The sequence below is a fragment of the Maniola jurtina genome, chromosome Z (genome assembly GCF_905333055.1).
Source record: "Maniola jurtina chromosome Z, ilManJurt1.1, whole genome shotgun sequence".
In the NCBI taxonomy this organism is placed as follows: Eukaryota; Metazoa; Arthropoda; class Insecta; order Lepidoptera; family Nymphalidae; genus Maniola; species Maniola jurtina.
The window spans coordinates 11,170,028-11,194,350 of NC_060058.1; the positions used below are offsets into that span (position 1 = coordinate 11,170,028).

At 38.7% G+C, this 24,323-nt stretch overlaps 1 protein-coding gene across 1 annotated transcript in view; it reads right to left on the reverse strand.

Annotated features, from left to right (window-relative positions):
- LOC123880436 (homeobox protein araucan-like) overlaps positions 1-20,243 on the reverse strand; it is a 119,450-nt gene extending 99,207 nt beyond the window's left edge. Inside the window, exon 1 of the mRNA XM_045928562.1 lies at positions 19,976-20,243. Within this exon, the coding sequence (XP_045784518.1) occupies positions 19,976-20,035 (60 nt within the window). The 5' untranslated portion in view covers positions 20,036-20,243. The remainder of the gene's footprint in view (positions 1-19,975) is intronic.
- Positions 20,244-24,323: the final 4,080 nt, after the last annotated feature.

The following is a 24,323-nucleotide window of genomic DNA, read 5'->3' on the forward strand; positions in this document are numbered from 1 at the left end:
GCAGCTTTAAACTTTAAAGTATAGGTCTCACATGAAGAGGCGAACATGTATTTTTGGGATAATATAGGGTGCTCCGGCGCGAGGTCGCCATTCTAGCACCTTGAGACCCCAACGTTTATCGGTTTTTCGAACTAAGTAGGCGCCCTGCCCGCTCTGCCGCATTGGAAAGCGCAGCGTTGGATGACGTACCATTAGGTGGACAGGCGACATCAAAAGAGTAGCAGGGAGCCACTGGACTTAGACGCAAGACCGTGGCGTGGGGAACTTGGAGGTCCCTCCCTACAAGAGATCTACGTCCAGCAGTTGACGTCTATTGGTTCATAATGATGATAGGGTACTCCAAAATAAGTGTGTGAGGAGGCATCGGCAAGGTCTGCATCCCTATACAGTCAAAATCCCACGCGGACCCGTACGAAGAGATTTGCTTCCTCGTTTTTATTACGTACTGTTATCAATATGGAATGCCCTTCCGGCTTCCGTTTTTCCTGCTAGCTATAATATTGGTACCTTCAAAAGAAGAGTGAATATGCACCTTCTGGGCAGGCGTGCTCCACCTAGGCTGCATCATCTGTTTGGTGTGATTACAGTCAAACTGAAGTCTATAGGTATACCTATCCACTTATAATTATAACAATATCGCACCGAAATGGCGATAATTGAGTTGCTTCAAGAACATAATTGCATACCTAGCGTAGTGGAGAAGGAGGCATCTTGACACAGGGGCAGGGGATTTTGTTGATTCTTGAATTTGTATTAGTCAATGCCACAACTCCATTTTAATGTTGGCAGCACTGGGTATGTCAAACGCCAAATCACAGGGCGTTTTACTGTGAAATCGAGTTATTAGCCTCTCGTCATTTTAATGCCGTCGAAGTTTATTATCAAAATAAAAGCTGCAAGGAATTATTATCAATTATCTTCTCCCCTACTATGTAAATACTAATATTATATAATGTAATCAGTAATCTGATTGGTCGAAAACACACTCCCGCTAAGCTCCGCTTCAGTGAAAACGCACCCTTATAATAACCCACGAGTTTAAAGAACCGACTGGTGGGGTACATCCGAGCCAAAGTAAAATACACAATTAGGTAGGTACCTACTACTTCCGAAAATTATACTCTTGGACGCGTTTTGAAAATGATTATTATGAGAAGTAAGCCGCTCAACTTAATTTCAAGTCGATTTTAATACTTACTTTCTTTAACGAGTTTAGATAGTCTAGTGGTTAAGATGGCGGTCTCATAGCTCTCCTCTTAGAATAAAAATAGTTTAGGCCATAGTCGGCCCCGCTGGCCCAGTGCGGTTTTGGGAGACTTTACCTACATTCCTCTGAGAATATTACGGAGAACTTTCAGGCAAGCAAGTTTCCCACGATATTTTTCTTCACTGTTAAAGCCAGTAAATTGTAACTCCGAAATGTTAGAGGTTGAACCCTTGAGCTCACGATTGGGAGGCGGACGTTTTAATCACTAAGCTATCGCCACTTTTTGTGTATAATAATATTTATGTATCATGTGGTATCAACTCTCAACACAGATATAAATCCCACAATTTGCGTAACCGCAAGAACGACGAAGTCGGATATTATCTCTACGATATACTTAGGTGAAATCGTAATTCGCGAAATGCATTTTGTGAAGTCTTTGATATCACTTTATACAAAAACTTTTTTCAAACTGTACATAGATAGGTAAAAGTAGGCTTCCGCTTGACTGCTATCACACCAAACAGAAGATGATAAAGCGTCTGTCCAGAAGGTGCCTATGCATTCACTCTCTTTCTTCTCTGCTAACATTTCTCTTCTAGAACTGTCAAGTTTGGGAGGAATATAAGCCAAGTTTTATCCCTTAAAATCGAAGAGTTCCTACGGGCTGTTGAAAAAACCTAAATATACACTGACTGAAATAAACCAAATCAAATGAAATCAAACTCATTTATTCAAAATAGGTACCTACTATTGTACACCTTTTGTTTGACCGATTTGTTAGATTTGAAAAATGATATACTTAGTGATGATAATTAATTACCTACGTAAACTTAAAACTAAAGCTACGAGGATTCCAACCGCGCCCAAGTCTGGAAGAGCCCACAACGAACTCAGATAGGTATTCTTTTTTTAATAATAATTATTATTTGATACCAAGCAACAATTTGACTTTGGCATAGGTCATGCGTAGTTGAAAAAGAAGAAATGACTCCACGCGAGCGCAGTCGCGGACATCAACTAGTGCATCATACAGGATGAAAGATAAAATATTCGCGTCGCGGATTGTAAATGGTCGCTTAAAACGCAATTTAAATATGGAGCTGGCAGAGCGGGTAGTTTGGCGTCGAGCCTACGCCCACAGATGAACGCATCCGTTGAGACTCGTTGTAAGTACTATATAAAGGATTAAATTATTGTCCTGTATATAGAACGAGACTAGGTACATTGCTTTGTAATGGATTTATGTCGCGATGAAGACAATCACTTTAGTCAGTAAGTAAAAATTATTATCACCTAGATGATGTCCGCGACTTCGTCTGCGTCGAATTTGGTTTTAAAAATCCCGTGGGAACTCTTTGTTTTTCGGGGCATGTAAAGTATCTATCTCCGTCCCCGGGATATAAGCTGACTCTGTACCAAAGATCCAAATCGGTTACTATTAGGCCGTGAAACTCTAGCAGACAGACAGACACACTTTCGCATATATTATATTAGTATGGATTAGCAAGACCAAAGACGAGTACTTCGACCACATTGTGAGAAATAGCAAAAATGACCTCCTTCAGTTTATGATTCAGGGGAAAATAGCCGGCAGAAGACCACCTGGCCCAAGAAGAGCATCGTGGCTCAAGAGTTTACGCCAATGAAATGGGAAGAGTACCCGATCTCTTTTCCGTGCAGCAGCGTCCAAGTGCTGATAGGCCTGATGGTTGCCAAACTTCGATAGAAGAAGAAGTAAGACCGAAGTCTTCAAATACTGCGTGAAGCCAAGGATAACATATAGTTCCAAAACATGGTCGCTAACTATGGGCTTGATAAGAAAGCTCAGTGGCCGATGGAGAGAGCTATGCTTGGAGTTTCTCTACGTGTTGAAATGAGAAATGAGGAGATTCGCAGGAGAACCAAAATAACCGACATAGCAAAAATGGATTCGGAGCTGAAACGCAGGGCAGGGCACATAGTTTGAAAACACGAAAGACGTTGTTGGGGGTCCCAAGGTGCTAGAATGGCAACCTCGTACCGGAAATTACAAAGTTGGTACTTGGTAGACCCCTCAGTAGGTAGACAGACGATATCAAACGAGTCGCAAGGAGCTGTTGGATAGTGGCGGTGCAAGAACGTGGCGTGAGGAACTCCCTACAAGAGATATATGACCAGATGTGAACGTCAATCCGTTGTTGATGATGATGATGGTTTAAGCTACTAGGTACCTCAAGATCCTTGCCAGTCCCTCCATGGGCGAAAATATGTGCTCGATTAAATGACAGCTACAATGACACGCTCGCAATCACCTCTGATTGGTTAACTCTCACTCACTATTGGCTATAATGCATTGTTGCAATAAGAATACCATAAATTCAGCCAATCACAACGATTGCGATTGTAATGATGATTGATGCAGCTTTCCGCAATCGACCTCCTGTATGCTATAGGCGTGAATATGATCAGTGCATCCGTAGCAACAATTATTAAGCAATGGATATTTAACGCAATTCCATTCAATTATCGTCAGGCGGATTGCACGATAACTCCGACGCCCGAATTCCCGCTATTTAACCGCAATATGTATCTACGAGTAACTCATTTATAGCCCGAGCGATGCATTGCTGTGTATCGCGCTCGGTACTGCCACCATACACGATAGGTAATAATATGAAAGACCCGTTTTGAAAATTCATGCAACTTTTGGAAGCTTTTATTTAATAAATATAATAATAACCTTGGCATTTTAATACTAGCTTGTCTGGTTGGAGGCTTCGGCTGTGGCTAGTTACCATCCTACGGGCAAAGCCGTACCGCTACGCAATTTAGCGTTTCGGTACGATGCCGTGTAGAAACCAAAGGGATGGAGGTATGGACTTAATAAAATTTTCAAAAGAAAAATAAAACCGACTTCAAAAACCACAATTTTATTATTCTTTTGAAATTTTTTTATTTCACAATTTTTAAACAGTGTTACACAGTTAAAACCCTACTGTTTACTAAGCTATTACACTGATCGCGAGCAATTTGCTCTTATCCATTGAGGAGTTCTGTTCTCCATCTCCGAAGATATTCATCAGATCTTCACTAAATTTATATGGGACCACCAAAGGGTAAGTTTAAAGGGTATACTGTGCACAGCATACCCTTTCAAACAAAAAAACAAATCGGTTCAGGGGTCTTTGAGTAATCAGTGAACATACATTAAAAAAAAAAAAAGATTCCGACGAATTGAGAACCTCCTCCTTTTTTTGAAGTCGGTTAAAAAACTGCCACACCCCTTCCAAGTTAGCCCACTTCCATCTTAGACTGCATCATCACTTACCACCAGGTGAGATTGCAGTCAAGGGCTAACTTATATCTGAAGAAAAAAAAAGTTGATGCCCATATCTGTTTTAGAATGTAGGTACAGGTAAAGCCCTTTCATATGATACCCCACTTGGTATAGTTATCTTACATTGAAAACTGAAACACATTTTAATTTTTTTTAATGGTGTTACCACAAATTCGCGGTTTTCAGATTTATTCCTGTACTTGTGCTATAAGACCTACCTACCTAGTACCTACCAAATTTGATGATTCTAGGTTAACGGGAAGTACCCTATAGGTTTCTTGTCAGACACGACGGACAGACCGACAGACAGACAGACAATAAAGTGATCCTATAATGGTTCCGTTTTTCCTTTTGAGGTACGGAACACTAAAAATGATGATGATGATGGTGTACCATAATGCGTTACAGTTTAAATGTCACTTGGCCCTGAATACTTACCAATCATGGAGATCAGTCAATTAAGACACACCTCGCAACGTTTCAATAATGGCAGCCTATAGAAGGATTCCACGCAGTTCCCGTGCAGCCGAGCGTATAGCATGTTAATGCATTGAGCCTTGGTCAAACATACCGCGTGATCCCACAGCACGAAAGTGGGTCAAATAGTACGCGGGACGGTAATGGTCGGGACTGAATCTTACGAGATTTAAATACGAATAATTTAGCAGTCTGATACTAGGTTCAGATAAATCTAGTGACCACCAAATTTAAATAAAATATTAAAAAAAAGCGTCGATAGCGTGTCCGTAGCGTTCCGTAGTTGCTAGTCACAATAATATTTACTAGCTGTTTTACACAACTAACAACTTCATCTAATTTTGCAATGAACATTACCTATACGACTCCAAGTAAATTTTATAAATTGCTCGATTATTTATAACCTACTCGTTATTTTGTAAAGTCATTAACTTGGCAGGGGGAGGAGGGGAGGGGAGACACTTGGCTTTAATAAAAATTAACACAATAAATACGTCCTGACACGTGACGTAGTAGTAACGACTGGAGTCACAGTTCACAACACTTAGGGAACTTCTAACAAAACATCGCAGCTTCGACGTCACTGGCAGGCGTCAAATATTAGTACATTAGATGCAGGTGTCCCTAAAGGAGCTAAAGCTATTTTTCTTTGGTTTTAGGTCACCATAGCCTAATTTTTGTCATATCATCGATCCAGGATCAAACTGAGACTCATTTTAGTTCCCTTTGCTGGAGTGGCGGGAATCATACTGTATTCAATGTTTTACGAGCGTTATGCAACTACGCGTTTTACTTGACCACAGCTTTATAGTTGACCCGTAAAAATAAAATTGTCATTTCCCATCTCGCTTAATTACTCGTACTAAAGAGTCGTGAACGCAACATCGATCGTTAAAATTACTATGGCGTTTTCGAAACTTGAGTAATGCGCGCGGTTTCATGACAATCGGCCGATTAATGGTTATTATGGATCGCATAAAATTATCTATAAATAGGTAAGGTCTACCTACATGGGCGATGGTTTTTTTATTCTTTTGTAAACAAGAAAGAGAGGATTTTATGCAACTGCCCAAAAAGGGGTGTAATGTTTTCAGAAGCGAATGGAGCCGGAAAGTTCGGAAGTGGAGACGACGCATGACCAAAAAAATTCCGACGAATTGAGAACTTCCTCCTTTTTTGAAATCGGTTAAAAACTCACTGTTGAAGCAAGAACAGCATTAATTCAGCCAATCACAACAATCTGAATTGGTTATAATGAATGTACCGAGCTAATACCGAGAATACACGAACCAGGACAGATAGGGATAGCAACAATAATACTCGTATCATATTTAGGTAATCGACGGGCGACCGTCAAGTAAATCACGCTCAGCAAAATTTAAAAAAAAACTCACTCGCATATGCAGCAATATCTCATGCGGCTCGCTCATCGCCGTCGAGTCGAGTGCAAAAGCTGCGAATAATCGATTGCAACGACTATCAACGTAATCTTGCGCGCGAATGCAACCGGCTGAAACGCGCCAGTTTGAGAATCGTGTACCGTCCTAATTTATTAATGTTTACTTAATAACATGAGAAATGTGATTAGATTGAGTTTGGTAGTGGTTTTTTCAATTTTTAATGGAAATTTTATACCTAGGTGAATTATAGTCAACCGTACCGTTATATACATAAGAATCTCTAAGGAATCTGCACAATTTAATAACCAAAATGTTCTGGTTCAGCCTTCAACGTTTACATACTTCACAATAATTGCAAGAGACAAAAGACAAAGAGCTGTCTTTTTTTAAAAGTAAAAAGACAGCTCACTAACATGGAAGAAGTAAACATTGCTCTGTCCCGGGTCTTGAACTGGTTCACAGCGAACAATCTGCTGTTAAACTCCAAAAAAACTAAATGCATTAAATTTACCCTTCCTAATGTCCGGCAGATAGACACTGACATTTTTTTAGGCCATGACAAGTTAAAGTTAGTGGAAGATACAGTGTTTCTTGGCATAGGTATCGACTGTAAGCTTCAATGGGGAAGTCATATCCGTAAACTATCAAAAAAATTGAGTTCTGCTGCTTATGCTATACGAAAAATTAGACAGCTGACTGATGTGTCCACAGCTAAAATTGTTTATTTTAGTTACTTCCATAGTCTAATGGCATATGGTATCTTGTTGTGGGGCCGAGCTGCCGATATTAAAACCATATTCCTATTACAAAAACGAGCAGTTCGCGCCATTTACAACTTAAGTCCACGTGAATCGCTAAGAGAAATATTTAAAGAGAGCAATATATTGACAGTAGCGAGTCAATATATATATGAAAATATTATGTATGTTCGTAAAAATATAGGAAATCTTAGAACTAATTATGAACGGCATAATATTAACACACGATATAAAAATAAATTGGAAACCCAGAGGTTTCGACTAAAAAAAGTAAGCGAGTCGTTTTTGGGCAGCGGTGTTCGCTATTACAATAAAATTCCGTTCGAAGTTCAAAGTTTACCAGAAGGGAGGTTTAAACGGTACATTAAAAAAAACCTGTGCAAGAAAGGTTATTACAATTTAAACGATTATATATCGGATAAGGATGCTTGGACAGCTCCTCTAACACAATGAAGTACCTAATGTTACATCTCATCATTATTGATAATAATATTGTTAATTATGTTATATGTTAATTTTATAGCTATTGACATTGTATTCGTACTGAAATTTATTTACCTAGCTTAAAATTGTACAATTAATTTATATTTTATGTTTTAGGATTGAATTATTTTATTTATGACGTTCAAAAAGTGTACATTTGTACCTACTTTGAATAAAACATTTGAATTTGAATTTGAATTTGAAGAGCCGCTAAGTATTCTCTTAAGGTTGACTTTGCATTCACCAAAATATAATGTTAATAGGAAATAAAGAGGTTTTGATAGATTTCTAATTAAAAATCGTCAAAATGTCCATGTTGTTCCTGTTTATAGTGCTGATTATTAAACTTCAAGTTTTAAAATAGCAAAACTTAACAAAATTAAAAAAAACTCACTTGCATATGCAGCAAAATCTCATGCGGCTCGCTCATCGCCGTTGAGTCGAATGCAAAAGCTGCGACAAATCAATTGCAAACGCGCCAATTTGAGAACCGTGTACCCTCTTAATTTATTACCATGTTTACTTAATAACATAAGAAATTGGATTTGATTGGGTTTGCTTTATTCTTATAATCTAAGGTTGGTCAAATTAAATATAAGTATAATGCGTAAAAAATGAGTTTTCACGCACCATTTTAACTTTATGTGTCAAATATCATGTCAAAAGTAGGATTTTAGTCGTTATTTCAAAGGTGAACCGTACTTTTGGTGCTTTTGATATGACAGTTGACCTTAGAGTTATAATGGTGCGGGATGAGCCATTTCGTACGGACTAATAGCACATAGTAAAACTTGGGATAGCTGCTTGAGGTAGATTTTGAAAACCTACATCCACGCGAACGAAGTCGCGGGCATCATCTAGTAAAATAAAAACCCGCGCCATATGCGAGCGGCAACGCAACACTGCGCCTAAAATCCATTTATCTGAAAATCCGTTGGGAGGTCACGGCAAAAGTCCACAATGAAAGTCCGCTCCGGTGCCACAGTTTAATTGATTCCTCCGACCTCATAATCCGGCCCGGTCCCCCGGCTCCGGATCCGGCCCGGTTAAACGTTATTTATAAGCCTTAAGGTGGAGTTCCGTAGGTCGTGATCGAAGCGATTGACACGCGCGACGCGACGGTCGCAACGCGGCTGCGGCTGGCGCGACAATACTAATAACTAGATGCTAAATTTTCACACTGAGGTCTCTCTAGTGAAAGCTGATAGTGGAAAAGGACGGCTTAGGTCGTAACTACTAACTAGGTAGGAATAAACGTACCTATTTGATACTTTTTATTTTTTATATTTACTTATGTTGACTGCTTAAACGGTGATAGCCTAGTGGTTAAGATGTCGGCCTCTTATTTGTGGGGTCCAGGGTTCGATTCTGGGCACGCAACTTTAACTTTTGCCTGCGTTTAGCTATCACACTTTAAACGGAAGGAAAACATCCTGATGAAAGTTGCATGCCTGAGACTCTCCTTATTGGACTCAAAGGTGTGGTAAAGGTTGCCAATGCCGATTACGAAAAGGGTTACTACTCACGACCCTCAGTAATGGGGAATGCGACTCACAGGGAGAGAACTACCATCTACGCGCACGAAACGTTTTGCGTCATCATTCCTCATACGCATGGCTAAGGTTTGGAATACTCTTCCGCAATCCGTGTTTCCTACCAATTACAATCCGAGTATCTTTAAAACAAGAGTGAATAGGCATTTTCTAGGTGAACGCGTCCCATCCTAGGCCACATCATCACTTTCCATCAAATGATTGTGGCCGAGCGCTTGCCTATAATGAATTTAAAAAAAATAATGTCTATTACCGCGTCAGCTGCGGTGCGTTCGTCGTGTGTCAATCACGGCTGCGACCCGTGGAAATGTACCCTTAAGCTCGCCCGGCGGCGCTGCGCACCTTTATTTTAGCCTATTAACAAATCCCGCACAATCGGTCCGCACTTTGGCGATTGTTATTGTCTTTTTATAGACTCCGTTTATTGGTCATCCTCATTGTTTACCCACGTAACGTCCCACGGGTGGGCAAAATGGTCAAGTTACGTTTGGGTGCTTTTTCGACGGCCGATGTAATGTGATATGTGGCTGTAGGTAGTTACAGTCAAAGGCCGTAAGTCATTTAGCACCTGTTCAATGCAATTTAGCAATGTTCCTATTTAACTCAATCGTAAGTCAAAGTGCGCTCTATAACTCTAGAATTAAAAGCAGTAAGCAAAGTCAGAGTACGCTCAATAGATTTCAGTCTTAAGGTAAACGCACACTTATCCGAACCGAACGCGTCGTACGAGTCGAACGAAACGAATTTTAGAACTCTGTATATGAAATCTCATGAACTCTCGCACACTTTACCGCGTCGAATCGTCCGAATCTTCGATGCGCGGAGGAAGTGTGTGAGGTTTCATGAGATTTCATATATTATGTACAGAATTCCAAAATTCGTTTCGTTCGACGCGTTCGGCTCGGAGGGCTCGGATAAGTGTACGTTCCCTTTAACGCCCAGGCTATTAAAAATCGCTTAATCAATAAAGCGGCGGTTACATAGTGCACTTTAATGCGCTTCGAGTTAGTAAACACTGAACGCGTTTGTATGCATGATCTCTCAACAATTTTCCGTCTAATTGAACGAATGCAATTGACCATTCCGTCCAGTTAATGCTTAATAGCCCCGATATGGTAGAAAAGCGCTGTTCCACGCAATGCCACTCCGCGACGTGCCTTGTCGCTAATTCATAGATCGAGAGCCGGTGGAGTTTCAATCAACATTGAGCTATGCTACACTTTGTTGTGCTCAGCTAAGCGAACTTTCTGGTGCTCTCTGGCTGCTGGTGGTTCAAACAAGAGTAATACGAAGACAGGTGACAGTACTGATAGTTACTGATACGATAACATAAAGAAAACTACGAAAAAAAAATTCAAAAAATACTGTATTTTTAAAAGTTCACAATATATCACACTAATATTATAAAGGAGAAAGTTTGTATGTGTGTGTGTGTGTGTGTGTATGTTTGTTACTCCTTCACGCAAAAACTACTGGACGGATTGGGCTGAAATTTAGAATGGAGATAGATTATACCCTGGATTAGCACATAGGCTACTTTTTATCCCGGAAAATCAAAGAGTTCCCACGGGAATTTTAAAAAACCTACATCCACGCGAACGAAGTCGCGGGTATCAGCTAGTTGCAAATAAAGCTCATCTGACTGACACTAGGGGTCAACAAACGTTCCGTAACTAGGTCACTTGAAGACAATGCCGCGTCGTAGGTGGGGCATTGACCCGAGATTTGCACGCTATACAATGCGGGTTTGCAAAAACCAACTAAAATTACAGAATCAGGCAAATGGTTATTGCCATTGGATTGTGCTTAGGTAGTAAAATAATAACGTTAAGTTGGTTACAACCTGTATAAGCTATGAGGTGTCACAGTGCGTTCGAACGCACTCGATTTCACCAATCACATGATTTAAAACTGTCGTGACACAGTGATCTGATTGGTGGAACGTACTCACTGTGCGTTCGAGCGGACTGTGAGACCTTATATTATCATAATAGGTAGTGATTGTAAGTAGGTATAGGTGTTAAAGTCTCTCTAGTCAAACCTGATAGTGGGAAAAATCAGTAAATGCTTAAACAAGTGTAAATTAAAAATTTATAACACCCCCGACAAGTGAAGATTACAGAAATGACAAGAAAAGAGCCGATAACTTTCAAACGGCTGAACCGATTTTCTTGGATTATAGCTAATAATACTCTCGATCAAGCCACCTTTCAAACAAAAAAAACTAAATCAAAATCGGTTCATTAGTTTAGAAGCTACGATGCCACAGACTGCAGATACACAGATACACACGTCAAACTTATAACACCCCTATTTTTGGGTCGGGGGTTACAAAGGACTAGGTAGGCGTAACTCAAGCACGTTAGATTGAATCTATAGAACGTACTTTGACTTTAAATAGACTTAAGTTTCAGAAACAGATTTACGCCAGCAGTATAACGCTGTCTCGTTTTAACAGTGTGGTAAGTCTAAGCAAGTCAAAGTGGCCTCTATAGACCTGAGGCTTACTAGTTTTAATGCTCAATAGCCCAGATATGGTAGAAAAGCGCTGTTCCACGCATGCCACTTCGCAACGTGCCTTGTCGCTAATTCATAGGTCAAGAGCCGGCGGACTGTTCACTCAAACGATGGCAGGATGACTAATCAACATTTAGCTATGCTACACTTTGCTGTGCTAAGCTAAGCTAACTTTCTGGTGTTATCTGGCTGCTTGCTGGTGGTTCCACGCGAAGTAAGGGCATCATCTAACGCAATTTGTAAATTAGACTGTACTAGTACCTACCTAGTATTTACCTATCACACTAATATTATAAAGGCAAAAGTTTGTGTGTATGTGTGTGTGTATGTTTGTTACTCCTTCACGCAAAAACTACTAGACGGATTTGGCTGAAATTTGGAATGGAGATAGATAATATCCTGGATTAGCACATAAGCTACTTTTTATCCCGGAAAATCAAAGAGTCCCCACGGGATTTCGAAAAACGTAAATCCACGCGGGCGAAGTCGCGCTAGTTATTAAATAAATCCTCAAGGGAACCTCATTAAACCCTCAATAACAAAGAAAATACATGAATGTGAACTTTTAAATCTTTATACTTAGTGGCATTGGTGTTATAATGGTATCTTTTTAGGGTTCAGTACCCGAAAGATGCAATTAGGACTCTATTACCGTAAAACTGTGCTACTACTAAGTGTCTGCTGTATGTCTGTCTGTCTTTCTGTCGTCTGTAGGTACTTCTGTTGCCGCTCTAGTCAAATTAGTAACTTTTAATAAAACGTCCAAACGCTTGCTTAGTGAGGAAGCTTGTATGAAGTTCACAGATGTGACGTCATAAATATTTGACATAATTTGACGTACTTTTTCAGTTAAATCGATAATTAAAAATAGTTAGCAAACTCAAAAATAACAGCGGACGTGGATTTTACGAAGAAGACACTCTATTTAATAATTCCTAAGAAATAATTTATTTTTGACGTAGTCATCATCCCAATTTTGCATGTATTGTTACGGCAGACGTCTTTAACACGTCATAATTGTATGAACTAGTTGGCCATGTACCTACCTACGGCAGATATCATTACAGCAACTAAACTCTAAAATTATAGGTAGTGTTTTATTTGCCCCAATGTATACCTAAATATTATATATTTCTATATCCTGTAGGATGGTACGGAAACCTTCCTGTACTAGTCCGACTCGGGGTTGACCGGTTTTTTCGAAATATCAAACTGAATTATTTATAGAAAATTACTTACAAGTGTTGCCTTTATGGGAGATTCAAGGAGATTTTTTGCCCCATGTATTCGCAATACTTATTCATGTCATGCAATTTTTATACGACGCTTTAAAAACTTTAACAACGAAGTAACTACATAATTTTTACATCGATTGTTTTAGCGGATGAATTCACCGCCATAATCAATAGCTAAGTAGGTATAGGTAATTAAAGTACCTAGCTACAGCTAGTAAGTACTAGTATACTAGATAGCCTAGTCTCCTATTCATGGGACACTTGCTGACAGACGGACGGACATAGGAGGCTTAGTAATATGGCCCCGTTGCCACCCTTTAGGTTGGGTACCCTAAAAACCGCATTCAAATCGGTCCATCTGTTTGAGCGCTACGGTGCCACAAACAGATACACAGATAAATAACACCCCTCTGTTTGCGTCGGATGTTAATAAAAAGAAATCACTCTCCATATTAGGTAGGTACCTACCTATAACTATCTAACTACTAAATGCGAAAGTGTGTTTGTTAGTTTCTTGGTTAGTTGGTCCTTCAACCATGTCATGGTGATTTTCACCCGGATAGTGACAGGCCACTTTTTATCCCAGAAAATCAAAGAGTTCCCACGGGATTTTTAAAAATTTAAGTCAACGGGAACAAAGTCATGTGAACAAGTGGGCATCAGCTGGTTGTGTTATAAACTTCAAATAGATATTAGTAGGTAGGTACGCTTCGTTGGCCAAATAGGATCAACGGTTTAACTACTTTACCTGAAACGTCGAACGCTTGACTTCGACTTTAGCCAAATAGTAAAAGACCAATAATAAATACTCATAATTAATTAACACTTAACATTACGTAATAATAATAATTAATGTACTGACAAACAAAATACTGTAGAGTTATCTGATCAAAATACTTCTTTATTTAATCTGGACATTTCTAAGCAGTGGGTATTTACCTACGGCCTAAAACTGGGCTAACAATGAGTTCAGAGTTCGTGATTTCAATCAAAAGGGTATAACTACAATGTTTCCTTCGCAAAGCAAGTGACACGTGTAGTAATAATTAATTATTATTATGTTTATCTATTTACTTAGTTGTTTAAAAGCAAGTGGAATCGCACTCCGGAGCGCCGGATTAGGAGGCCGTCATTTTAACCACAAGGCTGTCACGGCTGTAAGTAAAATGAAGAAGTAGGTACCTAGGTATGTTAAAAATAGGAAGATACCTGTACCTAGGTCATCATGATCAACCCATTGCCGGCCCACTACTGAGCACGGGTCTCTTCTCAGAGTGAGAAGGGTTTAGGCTTAAGCCGCATTTTCACTAGGGGACATTTGTTGCGCGACTCTGTCGCTCGACACGAAATTCACGTGTCCCGCGCGATATCGCCCGACGTCGTCCGACGTCGCTTGGGACATTTACGTGTCGCGCAACTTGTCGCTAGTCGATGGTCTGCGAGCGTCGACGCGCGCGACCTTCGTGTCCCTCGACAATCGCCGGGCAGGCTTTGAGTGGTGAGAACGTGTGTCGCTTTGTGTTCCACTGCACTGAACAGCACTACTTCCTCGGACGACATACTGGTCACGACTGGCCAATGAGAACGAGTCATATGTCGCGGGACATTGTCCCACAACTTTTACAGAGACAACTACGTGAATGTCGAGCGACAAGTATCTGCGACATGTCGCCTAGTGAAAATGCGCCTTTAGTCTGCCACGCTGGCCCGATGCGGATTGGCAGACTTCACATACCTTTGAGAACATGGAGAACTCTCAGGCCTGTAGGTAGGTTTCCTTACGATGTTTTTCCTTCACCGTTAAAGCAAGTGATATTTAATTGCTTAAAAACGCACATAGCTGATAAGTTAGAGATGCGTGCTGGAATCGAACCCTCTACTTCCGATTTCGAGCCGGACGTTCTAACCGCTTGACTATCATAGCTTATCTAGGCAGCTGTACCTAGGTACCTAGGTACAAAGTTGACATGAAAAGTAATTAAAGGTCTTGCGAACCTAATTAGTCAATGACAGACAAAAACAAATTGAGAGGTGTTGATAGCGTGTAATTGATGAAGGACAAGAAATATATAAGTATAATGTACCCACTAATAAAGTGATTCCAGTTTTTATATCATTTTCTATATTGGATATGCTTATTATAAAGACAGAGTCTGTGGGGACCAGACCTACGTTATTTTATAAAATCTGAAAGACTTTAAAGTTTAGGGGTGTCCCGTGTCTGGCAGGGAATTGCCACGATACTAAGTGTCTGGCAATGCATGATGTGATTTCTAATACTATTCCAAGAAAATTTAAAAATTAATAGGTACTTTATATTTGACCAAAGATATAGGTAAGATACGTCTTTATTATCTGTTATCTGCCAAAGCCATCATGATCCAAACTTCATAGTCGTTAATCCTTCTTACTTGTGTTGGGGACAATACGCAGAGAAACTATCAGCTTTTATAAAACTAGTTTTTGCCGCGACGTCTGTCTATACGCGACGAACTATACAAATTTCAAACCCCTATTTTATCCCCTTAGGGACAGATTCAATTTTCAAAGCGCTTACCTATAGTGAATTAAAAAAAAAATATCCTTTCTTAGCGGATGTCTACGTCATAATAGCTATCTGCATGCCTTTCATCTCGATCCATCCAGTAGTTTGAACTGAGCGTTGATAGATCAGTCAGTCAGTTAGCTTAATATCTAACGAAGGTCTAGCCCTCACGGGCTGTTAGTCCATTGCTTATCTACTTAATACCTACATAATTATCACACTTAATATTATAAAGGAGAAGTTTGTATATGTGTGTGTGTGTGTGTATGTTTGTTACTCCTTCACGCAAAAACTACTGGACGGATTGGGCTGAAATTTAGAATGGATATAGATTATACCCTGGATTAGCACATAGGCTACTTTTTACCCCGGAAAATCAAAGAGTTCCCACGGGAATTTTAAAAAACCTACATACACGCGAACGAAGTCACGGGCATCAGCTAGTTTTTATAATAAAAACTAGACATAACCAACTTTGTCAGTCAGGCAAGATAGGCAGGTGCCTAACTCTAGTTAATTCGAATTGACATAGGACCGTAGGACTCCGTTTTGGGATCTATTTCTATTATTAATCTAAAAGTAGGTAAGTAAGTATATACCTACCTACTTAGCACACGAACTGATGCCTTACTGATTTAGGTTTTTAAAAATCCTGCGGGAATTCTTTGATTTTTCGGGATAAAAGTAGCATAAGACACTCTCCAGGTCTTTAACTATACCCATACAAAATATTACGTCGATCCTTTGCTCGTTTGAGACGTGATTGAAGGACAAACCAACAAATAAACACACTTTCGCATATATTATCTAAGTACTTAATATGTTAGTGATAGAGATAAAATATGCTCCTGAGAAAAGCATATTATTCTATCGAAGATTATGTAAATGATAAAAAAGCGTGGATCTGACCTGCAATTCGCTCCAGCAAGCGCAGGACTTCAATTGCTTTTATACATGGCATAATATTGTATATCAAATCTTTGAAAAGAGCAACCGCCGAGTTTCTTGCTGGTTCTTCTCGGTAGGTAAGGCATTTCGAACCAGTGGTAGATGCTTTTGACGATTCAAAAGAACTTGTAACAGTCTAATTGAATAAAAATATTTTGAATTTGAATTTGAATTTATACCTATTAGACTCTACCTAAGTAGGTAGGTCCTACTATACCTACCTAACGGTGGAAGAAAACGTTGTCAGGGAATCTGAAAATCTGCATAATATTTTCAAAAATGTATGAAGTAGATTTAATAGGTAGGATGTCAATCCGCACGGCCAGCGTGGCAGACTATGACCTAAGCTGGTCTCATTCTGAGAGGAGACCTACGCTCAGTAGTGGGCCGGTGAATGGAGATATGTTGATGAATGTAACTAAACCATAGACTAAACTAAAAATATTTTATGCAGAAAGTAGAGTCATTTGTCTTCTGCCTACTTGCTTACCTGCGAACTCTCACTTGAAAATAACGATTTACAAGGAAAAAAATCTAAGTAGGTACATTGTTTTTCTCATTTTAGTAAGTACCGACCTAGGTATCTAGAATCTAGATAGGTAGGTACCTAAGTCGGATTGCGTCGCGTCGGAGAGAATGCGCCGAGCGACGGTAAATAGGTTACCTTTGCTACATTGATTGCAATTTCAGCGATCTACCTAAGTAGGTAACTTTAACGATATAGGCAAGTAAACAAATAGTTACTAGATAGGTATTTAGATAAATAGATAAGATAGAAAACTTTATTGCACACAAAACTCTACCAAAATTTTGTTACTTACAGGTGTCGGTCTTACTCGTAATGTTATAACTTAGGTAAGTAGAAAACCTATCAGGAATCAGAATCTCATTAAGTACTAGCTGATGCCCGCAGCTTCGCACGCGTGGATTAGTCAGATCCCCTGCAGCATCAGGATTGAGGAGTTGGAATCCAAATTTTTTATGAAATAATGTCGCAAAGTTCCTCTATCGATTAAAAAAGAAATGACGCAAATCGGTTCAGAAATCTCGGAGATTTTGGTGTACATAGGTAAAAAAAAACAACTCCCTTCTTGAAAGTCGGTTAAAAAAGTAGCCTATGTTACACCCTGGTCAATCCTCTACATGTGTGTGAAAATCCCGTTAAAATCGGTTCAGCCGTTCCGAAGATTAGCCTTTTCAAACAGACAGACAGACAGACAGACAGACAGACAGACAAAAATTTTAAAAACGTGTGATTCAGTTATGGTATCGTTCAAATAACCATATGACTTTAATATGCGGTAGTTATTTCGAAATTACAGACAGACACTCCAATTTTATTTAGATTTGAGATGCACCTAGCTAGATAAAGTTAAGATGTTTGAATGAATGGATGTTACTAATCTCTACGGTAGGTATAATGAAGAGGTAAGATTTTTTATTTGTTTGTAACCAATTAACTTTGAAACTGGAAACTAGTGAACCGATTTAAATAATTATTTCAAAGTTAGAAAGCTGTTTCATCCAAAGTATAACATACATAGGCTGTGACTTTCATGAACAGCATTGTCCCATTCAAAACCATCTAGGCATGAATGGGACACTATAAGGTTGTTTTAAATCGATCGTTTTCACAATTTGTTTTACAGTGGTTGTGTTTTAGTTTGTTGTTAGGTATAGAATAAGTACAGAATAATTAGGTATAGGTACCTACTTTAATTTGTACCTAAAACGTTCTATTTATCTATCATACAGTTTTCAAAATCTTCAATAAAAGATTTTTGTCCCTTCATGACACCTCTCCACTAGGTAGGTACCTAATAACAAGTGTAAATTAAAAATTTTCAACACCCCCGACAAATCATTTTCAAATAAATAATTATGTATATCTAGGCAACGTCCATCTTGACAGCTTGACATTTGTCAATTGACACTTGAATATTATGAACCTAAGGGTTATCTAACCTTCTTTTCTACAAGAAAACTAGAAAATAGCTGATAACTTTTATAAACGGCTGAACCAATTTTTTTGGATTATAGCTAAGAACACTCTCGATCACGCCACCTTTCAAACAAAAAAAAGTAAATTAAAATCGGTTCATTCGTTTAGGCGCTACGAAGCCACAGACAGATACACAGATACACAGATACACAGACACACAGATACACACGTCAAACTTATAACACCCCTCTTTTTGGGTCGGGGGTTAAAAATGTGTGGAAACGATCAGCCGTTGTCAGATGTTCAGTAAATACCTACTTAGGTAGGTACTTACATACAAAGTAGGAATAGGAAGGTCAATAACCTGACAACTATATTTTGATAGATCATACTAATATTATAAAGGCGAAAGTTTGTATGTGTGTGTGTGTGTATGTTTGTTACTCCTTTACGCAAAAACTACTGGACGGATTGGGCTGAAATTTAGAATGGAGATAGATTATACCCTGGATTAGCACATAGGCTACTTTTTATCCCGGAAAATCGAAGAGTTCCCACGGGATTTCGAAAAACCTAAATCCACGCGGGCGAAGTCGCGGGCATCGGCTAGTTAATAATAGATAGGACCTTGGTGTTGCATTGACCACTAACATATTAATGTTTTCACATTATTTAACTTACATTTATTATTTTACTTATGTTTTTAAATTATTTAGGTAGGTATCTATTGAATTAATAAAAATATAAGTATTCCGGTAATTGAATGTAAATAGGTATATATCCAACTAAGACATCACAATATGGCGCAAAGTCGAAATCGTTATCTATTTGAACCCGACAAACTTTTACTGTTAGTATAATTTCCCTAGGTAGGTATAAGAAAGAATACATACTTACCTACCTAGTAATTTAAATTAGGTAAATACACCTATCTAAGAAAAACTTAAATGTTTAGTAGAGTCATAGAAGTTTATTATTTTAAACTGCGCTCTTAACAACGAACTCTCTTAAATCTCAATTAGGGTAGGTAGCCTAGTTACTGTTACCTAATAATTTCGAATGAAAATTAATGTATGGAAAGGAGATCTAAGTAGGCCTAACGGTACTTATGCAGTTAATAATAATTTAAATAGTTATAATAGGTATTACATAGGTATCATTTCTTAACCTAGACAGATAGCTATCTGAATACTAACACATATTGTTAAGTAAGATATATAAAGATGTAGAGATCCATATATAAATCCATACATATATATATCCATATATTTATCCAAAGAATGATAAGGTAAGTATAAGAAATAAGTAAGCAGGTACAACAGGCGATATTTTTAGCACGCAGTGTGATTGTAACATCATGACTTTTTTTCTATAAACAGAAAATGCCTGACGGCATACCCCTTCGTCAGGGAAACGGAGGGGTTATGTGGGGCTTGCACTAAAACCTGTGTTCGTTCCTCGACAGACTGGCGGTTGCGCGGGTGTGACTTAGTAGTAGGTATACCAGGATAGGTACAGGATCCTACCGTCCTACCTATCTCGGTAGAGTGTTAAGATAGTAGAGACTATTGATTATATTATGATTACTGACCTGAGAAGCGGACGGGTAGGAATAGCCGAATTGTGCATACGCTGCCATTGGGACGATCATAGGGGCGGCTTCACAAAACACACTGTCTCTCAAAGTCTTACACGGACGGGCTAACTAAAGTTTACTATTTAGGTATTTATTATAATTAATTAGTTAAGTTAATCTATCACAGTTGTTTGTATGCGCGGCGGCGGAGCGTGCCCGCCCATCCTGCGCGTCAGAGATCCTCCCGAGCGAGCATGCTCGCATGACGTCCTCACACTCCGGAATCTCAACACAGACTGGCGCGCGATCTGATAGAGACGCCCCACTGACGAAGGAGAGAGCAATTTTCGCCCCACCCATGAGGCGGAGCGAGGAAATTTCAACCAATCGAAATCCAGCTTTTCTATCCCTCCTCCATTTCAGTCTGGAAACGCTCAACGCGATTGGGCGTCGTATCCCCACTCTAAGTGAGCCCCGCCTCTTCAAAGGTAGCCGCCTCGATGGGTGGGGGAAAAAGTCGAGTTCATGTTTATGGGATTTGGAGAGAGACGCTCGCTTGGAGCCGGCGACAAAACAAATCTTTATAGGCAAAAAACCGGCCGGTCTGCGACTAGTTGTTTCGCCTTGTCAGATTTACAGCGCGCTCTTATACCTATGTTGGTGTTTTTGTTACCTGTGTTTATATTTGCGGAGGCTCCATGAATAACGATCGCAGCAACACCTATTGAATGATAAATTGATTATGGAGACTTGCTCGTAATGAAAAGATAGATGTAAGGTCATTGAACTTTATATTTGGTAGGTAGGAAGAGATACCTACTACTTACCTAGCTAGATTTGAGTAAGGTTTTTGATACCTCGTCCTATAATCTCTATATCATTACTTCCTAGAGAAGTCCATGTGGACCCCCAGGGGTCCACGGGAGACTCGCCGGGGGTCTAGGTTAGCGAGACAAAAAATGGGGGTTGACAATTCGTTATCAGGGATCCACGAAAATTTATCTGCTTTTGATAGTGAAGAACTAGGTAGGTAGGTACCTACCTACCTACTTAAAATGTTGGGTTGACTTAACCTATCAATGTAGCAATGTATACCTACCTAATAGGTAATAGTAATTATAAGAAGTATTTTAAGATGTTACGATATGTTAAATTATGTTACGACTGTCATCATAAGTATTAGGTACAAGGTAATACAATGTAGGTAATATGATAACAATAATAATATTAGGTATTAATAGTGAAACAATTATATACCTATTTGAATAGGTAAATATCTACAACAAAAAAAATATATACCTACTATAAGTAGGTAGGTATTTATTTTCATTTGTACCACTCCGAATGGAGAGTTTTCTAAATGAAATAGGTACCTAAGTGAAAATTGATTAGTTCCTTGTGCTGTGAGTAGATGTCAAAAAAGTAAAGTTGTATGGAATCACTTTTTTGATTGGCCAACTTTACTTTTTTGACATCCACTCAGAGCACAATCAATTAATTAATTAATCAATAAATTCTCAGTTTTTTCGAAAACTATTAGGTACCTACCTACTTAATTCGTGGTTGGAACACATTCCAGTTTCTTAGATCTAATCTTCGCATTTTTGCGGAGTTTTGGGAATACGGTAGAAATGTACTAGGTAGGTGCAGGAGATCCATTGGATTGGAACCAGCAAAATTTTGTAAGTGATCTATGAGAAAAAAGTTTGGGAACCTCTGCTCGACCTATACGTATTTACCTACCTACTTACCTACTTAATTCTCTACGTTTATCTTAACTTTCTACGTTTCTGTTTTTGGAGTAGGACGGCACCGCTGGGTTTTTTAGTGGGTATGCTATATGAATGCAGCATCAAATGCATTGCTAGTGAGCCCCACATACCTGCTTTTGAGCGGCATGCGTATTTGCATTTTTACCAGCGGAAAAAAAAGGTAAAGGGTCAGATACCTACCTAAGTACCTACCTAGGTAGGTCAACCTATAAGACGTACCTATACCTAATCAGGTAGATAGATAATTACCTAACAGGTAAGTACTCACCTAGATACTCAAGACGATCAGAAGGAAAAATATTCATAGGTACAGACCTACCTACCTACTTCCTATTGAGGAATTTCCTCAAAGCCTCCTCAAACGATGACTACTTACCTATAATTTTAGGCACGGTCAGCAACAAAAGTAGGTTTGCACCCGCCAGTAGGTACAAGCGACTATGGGCGGGTGCAAACTGCAAACCTAGCTGTGTTGCTGATTGTACCTATTAGGGAGAAAGTGCCTTGAAGGGGATAGGTTTTGAATGGAACAAATTAAATTTAACAGACTAGGAACACTGCAGTAAATTATTTTTAGGAAATGGCAACACTCAACCTCACTCAACTAAACTTTAAGCCTCAATAGCTCAACCGGTAAAGGAGTGGACTGAAAACCGAAAGGTCGACGGTTCAAACCCCGCCCGTTGCACTATTGTCGTACCTACTCCTAGCACAAGCCTGACGCTTAGTTGGAGAGGAAAGGGGAATATTAGTCATTTTAAAGTGGCTAATATTCTTTATAAAAAAAAAACCATAGATTTCGTTGACCTATAGATATGACTATCGGCTGTCAAAAACATTGCAAGCTTTGCTTATGTTTTCTGAGTATTAAGTAGGTAGGTACCTACTTACCTATATATACTTATACTTACCTAAAACCTAGCCCAGTGCGGGATAGCGCGGGTAACGTGCGAATGTAAGGGGCTTCCCCCCGCCTAATACGTACCTCAATTGCCATCTCGACCTGTCGCGTACTATAGGTACGTATATGTATTATAAACTTACAGACTTGTCTATGGATATAATACAGTTAGAATATTAACAGTAGACTGACAGATATCATAAAACTAAATGCTAAAGAAGAATATCTGTCAATCATGTAAAGAACTTAATAGTACCTACCTACCTACCTACCTAAGAAAATAAAGTCACCTCAATAAATCACTTTATCCTATCTTTATAAATTACTAGCTGATTGATGCCCGCGACTTCGTTAGCGTGGATGTAGTTTTTTAAAAATCCCGTGGGAACTCTTCGGGATAAAAAGTAGCCTATGTGCTAATCCAGAGTATAATCTATCTCCATTCTAAATTTCAGCCCAATCCGTCCAGTAGTTGTTGCGTGAAGGAGTAACAAACATACACACACACACACACACACACACACACACATACAAACTTTCGCCTTTATAATATTAGTGTGATATTTTGAAATATTATACCTTTTAACACTGATGTAGGTACAAACTATCTATAACAAAAATTAAAATTTTATTTTTATACAATACCTATAACTTATTAAATAACTTAATAACCTTCGATTTATTTTTTATTTTTTTAATCTTAAAATAAATTAGTCTTTATTTTTGTCAGCCCTAGCATAGACTACGGTCTATTTGGGCTGCAAAATTTCAAGCACCAGTCTCAGTTTTTAACCCCCGACCCAAAAAGAGGGGTGTTATAAGTTTGACGTGTGTATCTGTGTATCTGTGTGTCTGTGTATCTGTGTATCTGTGTATCTGTCTGTGGCATCGTAGCGCCTAAACGAATGAACCGATTTTAATTTAGTTTTTTTTTTTTGATAGGTGGCTTGATCGAGAGTGTTCTTAGCTATAATCTAAAAAAATTGGTTCAGCCGTTTAAGAGTTATCAGCTCTTTTCTAGTTTTCTTGTAGAAAAGAAGGTTAGATAACCGTTAGGTTCATAATATTATGTCAATAGACAAATGTCAAGCTGTCAAGATGGACGTTGCCTAAATACATAATTATTTATTTGAAAATGATGTTTTGGAAAACTCAAATACTTTGGATCGTCGGGGGTGTTATAAATTTTTAATTTACACTTGTATACATATTATACACACGGCACAATATGTAAATTCCATTTTCTTGCGAAATGTTTTAAGGTAATTTGTGTTATTATCTAGTGCTTTGGTCTACAAAGTTTGGTGTAAAATGTTCTTTTTTTATTAAGTCTTTAACTAAACAAATATTAAAATAAATAACAATTGGTAATTACTTAATGTAGTAGGTAGGCCTATGTATGTAAAAACAGATCAAGGTCATCTGTCCCTTTCATGAACAGCATCTTTCCATTCAAAACCGTCAAGTAATGAATGGGACATTATTAAGTTTCTTATAAATTGATGGTTTTGTAAGTGGTTGTGTTTTAGTTTTTTATAATAGTAAATAGGCACTTTGAACCGAAAAAAATGTATGTATCTACCTAATCTTAAAAAATAAAAAAATAAAAAATATGTTCATGAACAAATAATTAGACTTTTCAATCTTCAAAGTAAGATACCTATCTATAGGTATCAGAAGGGGTATATGA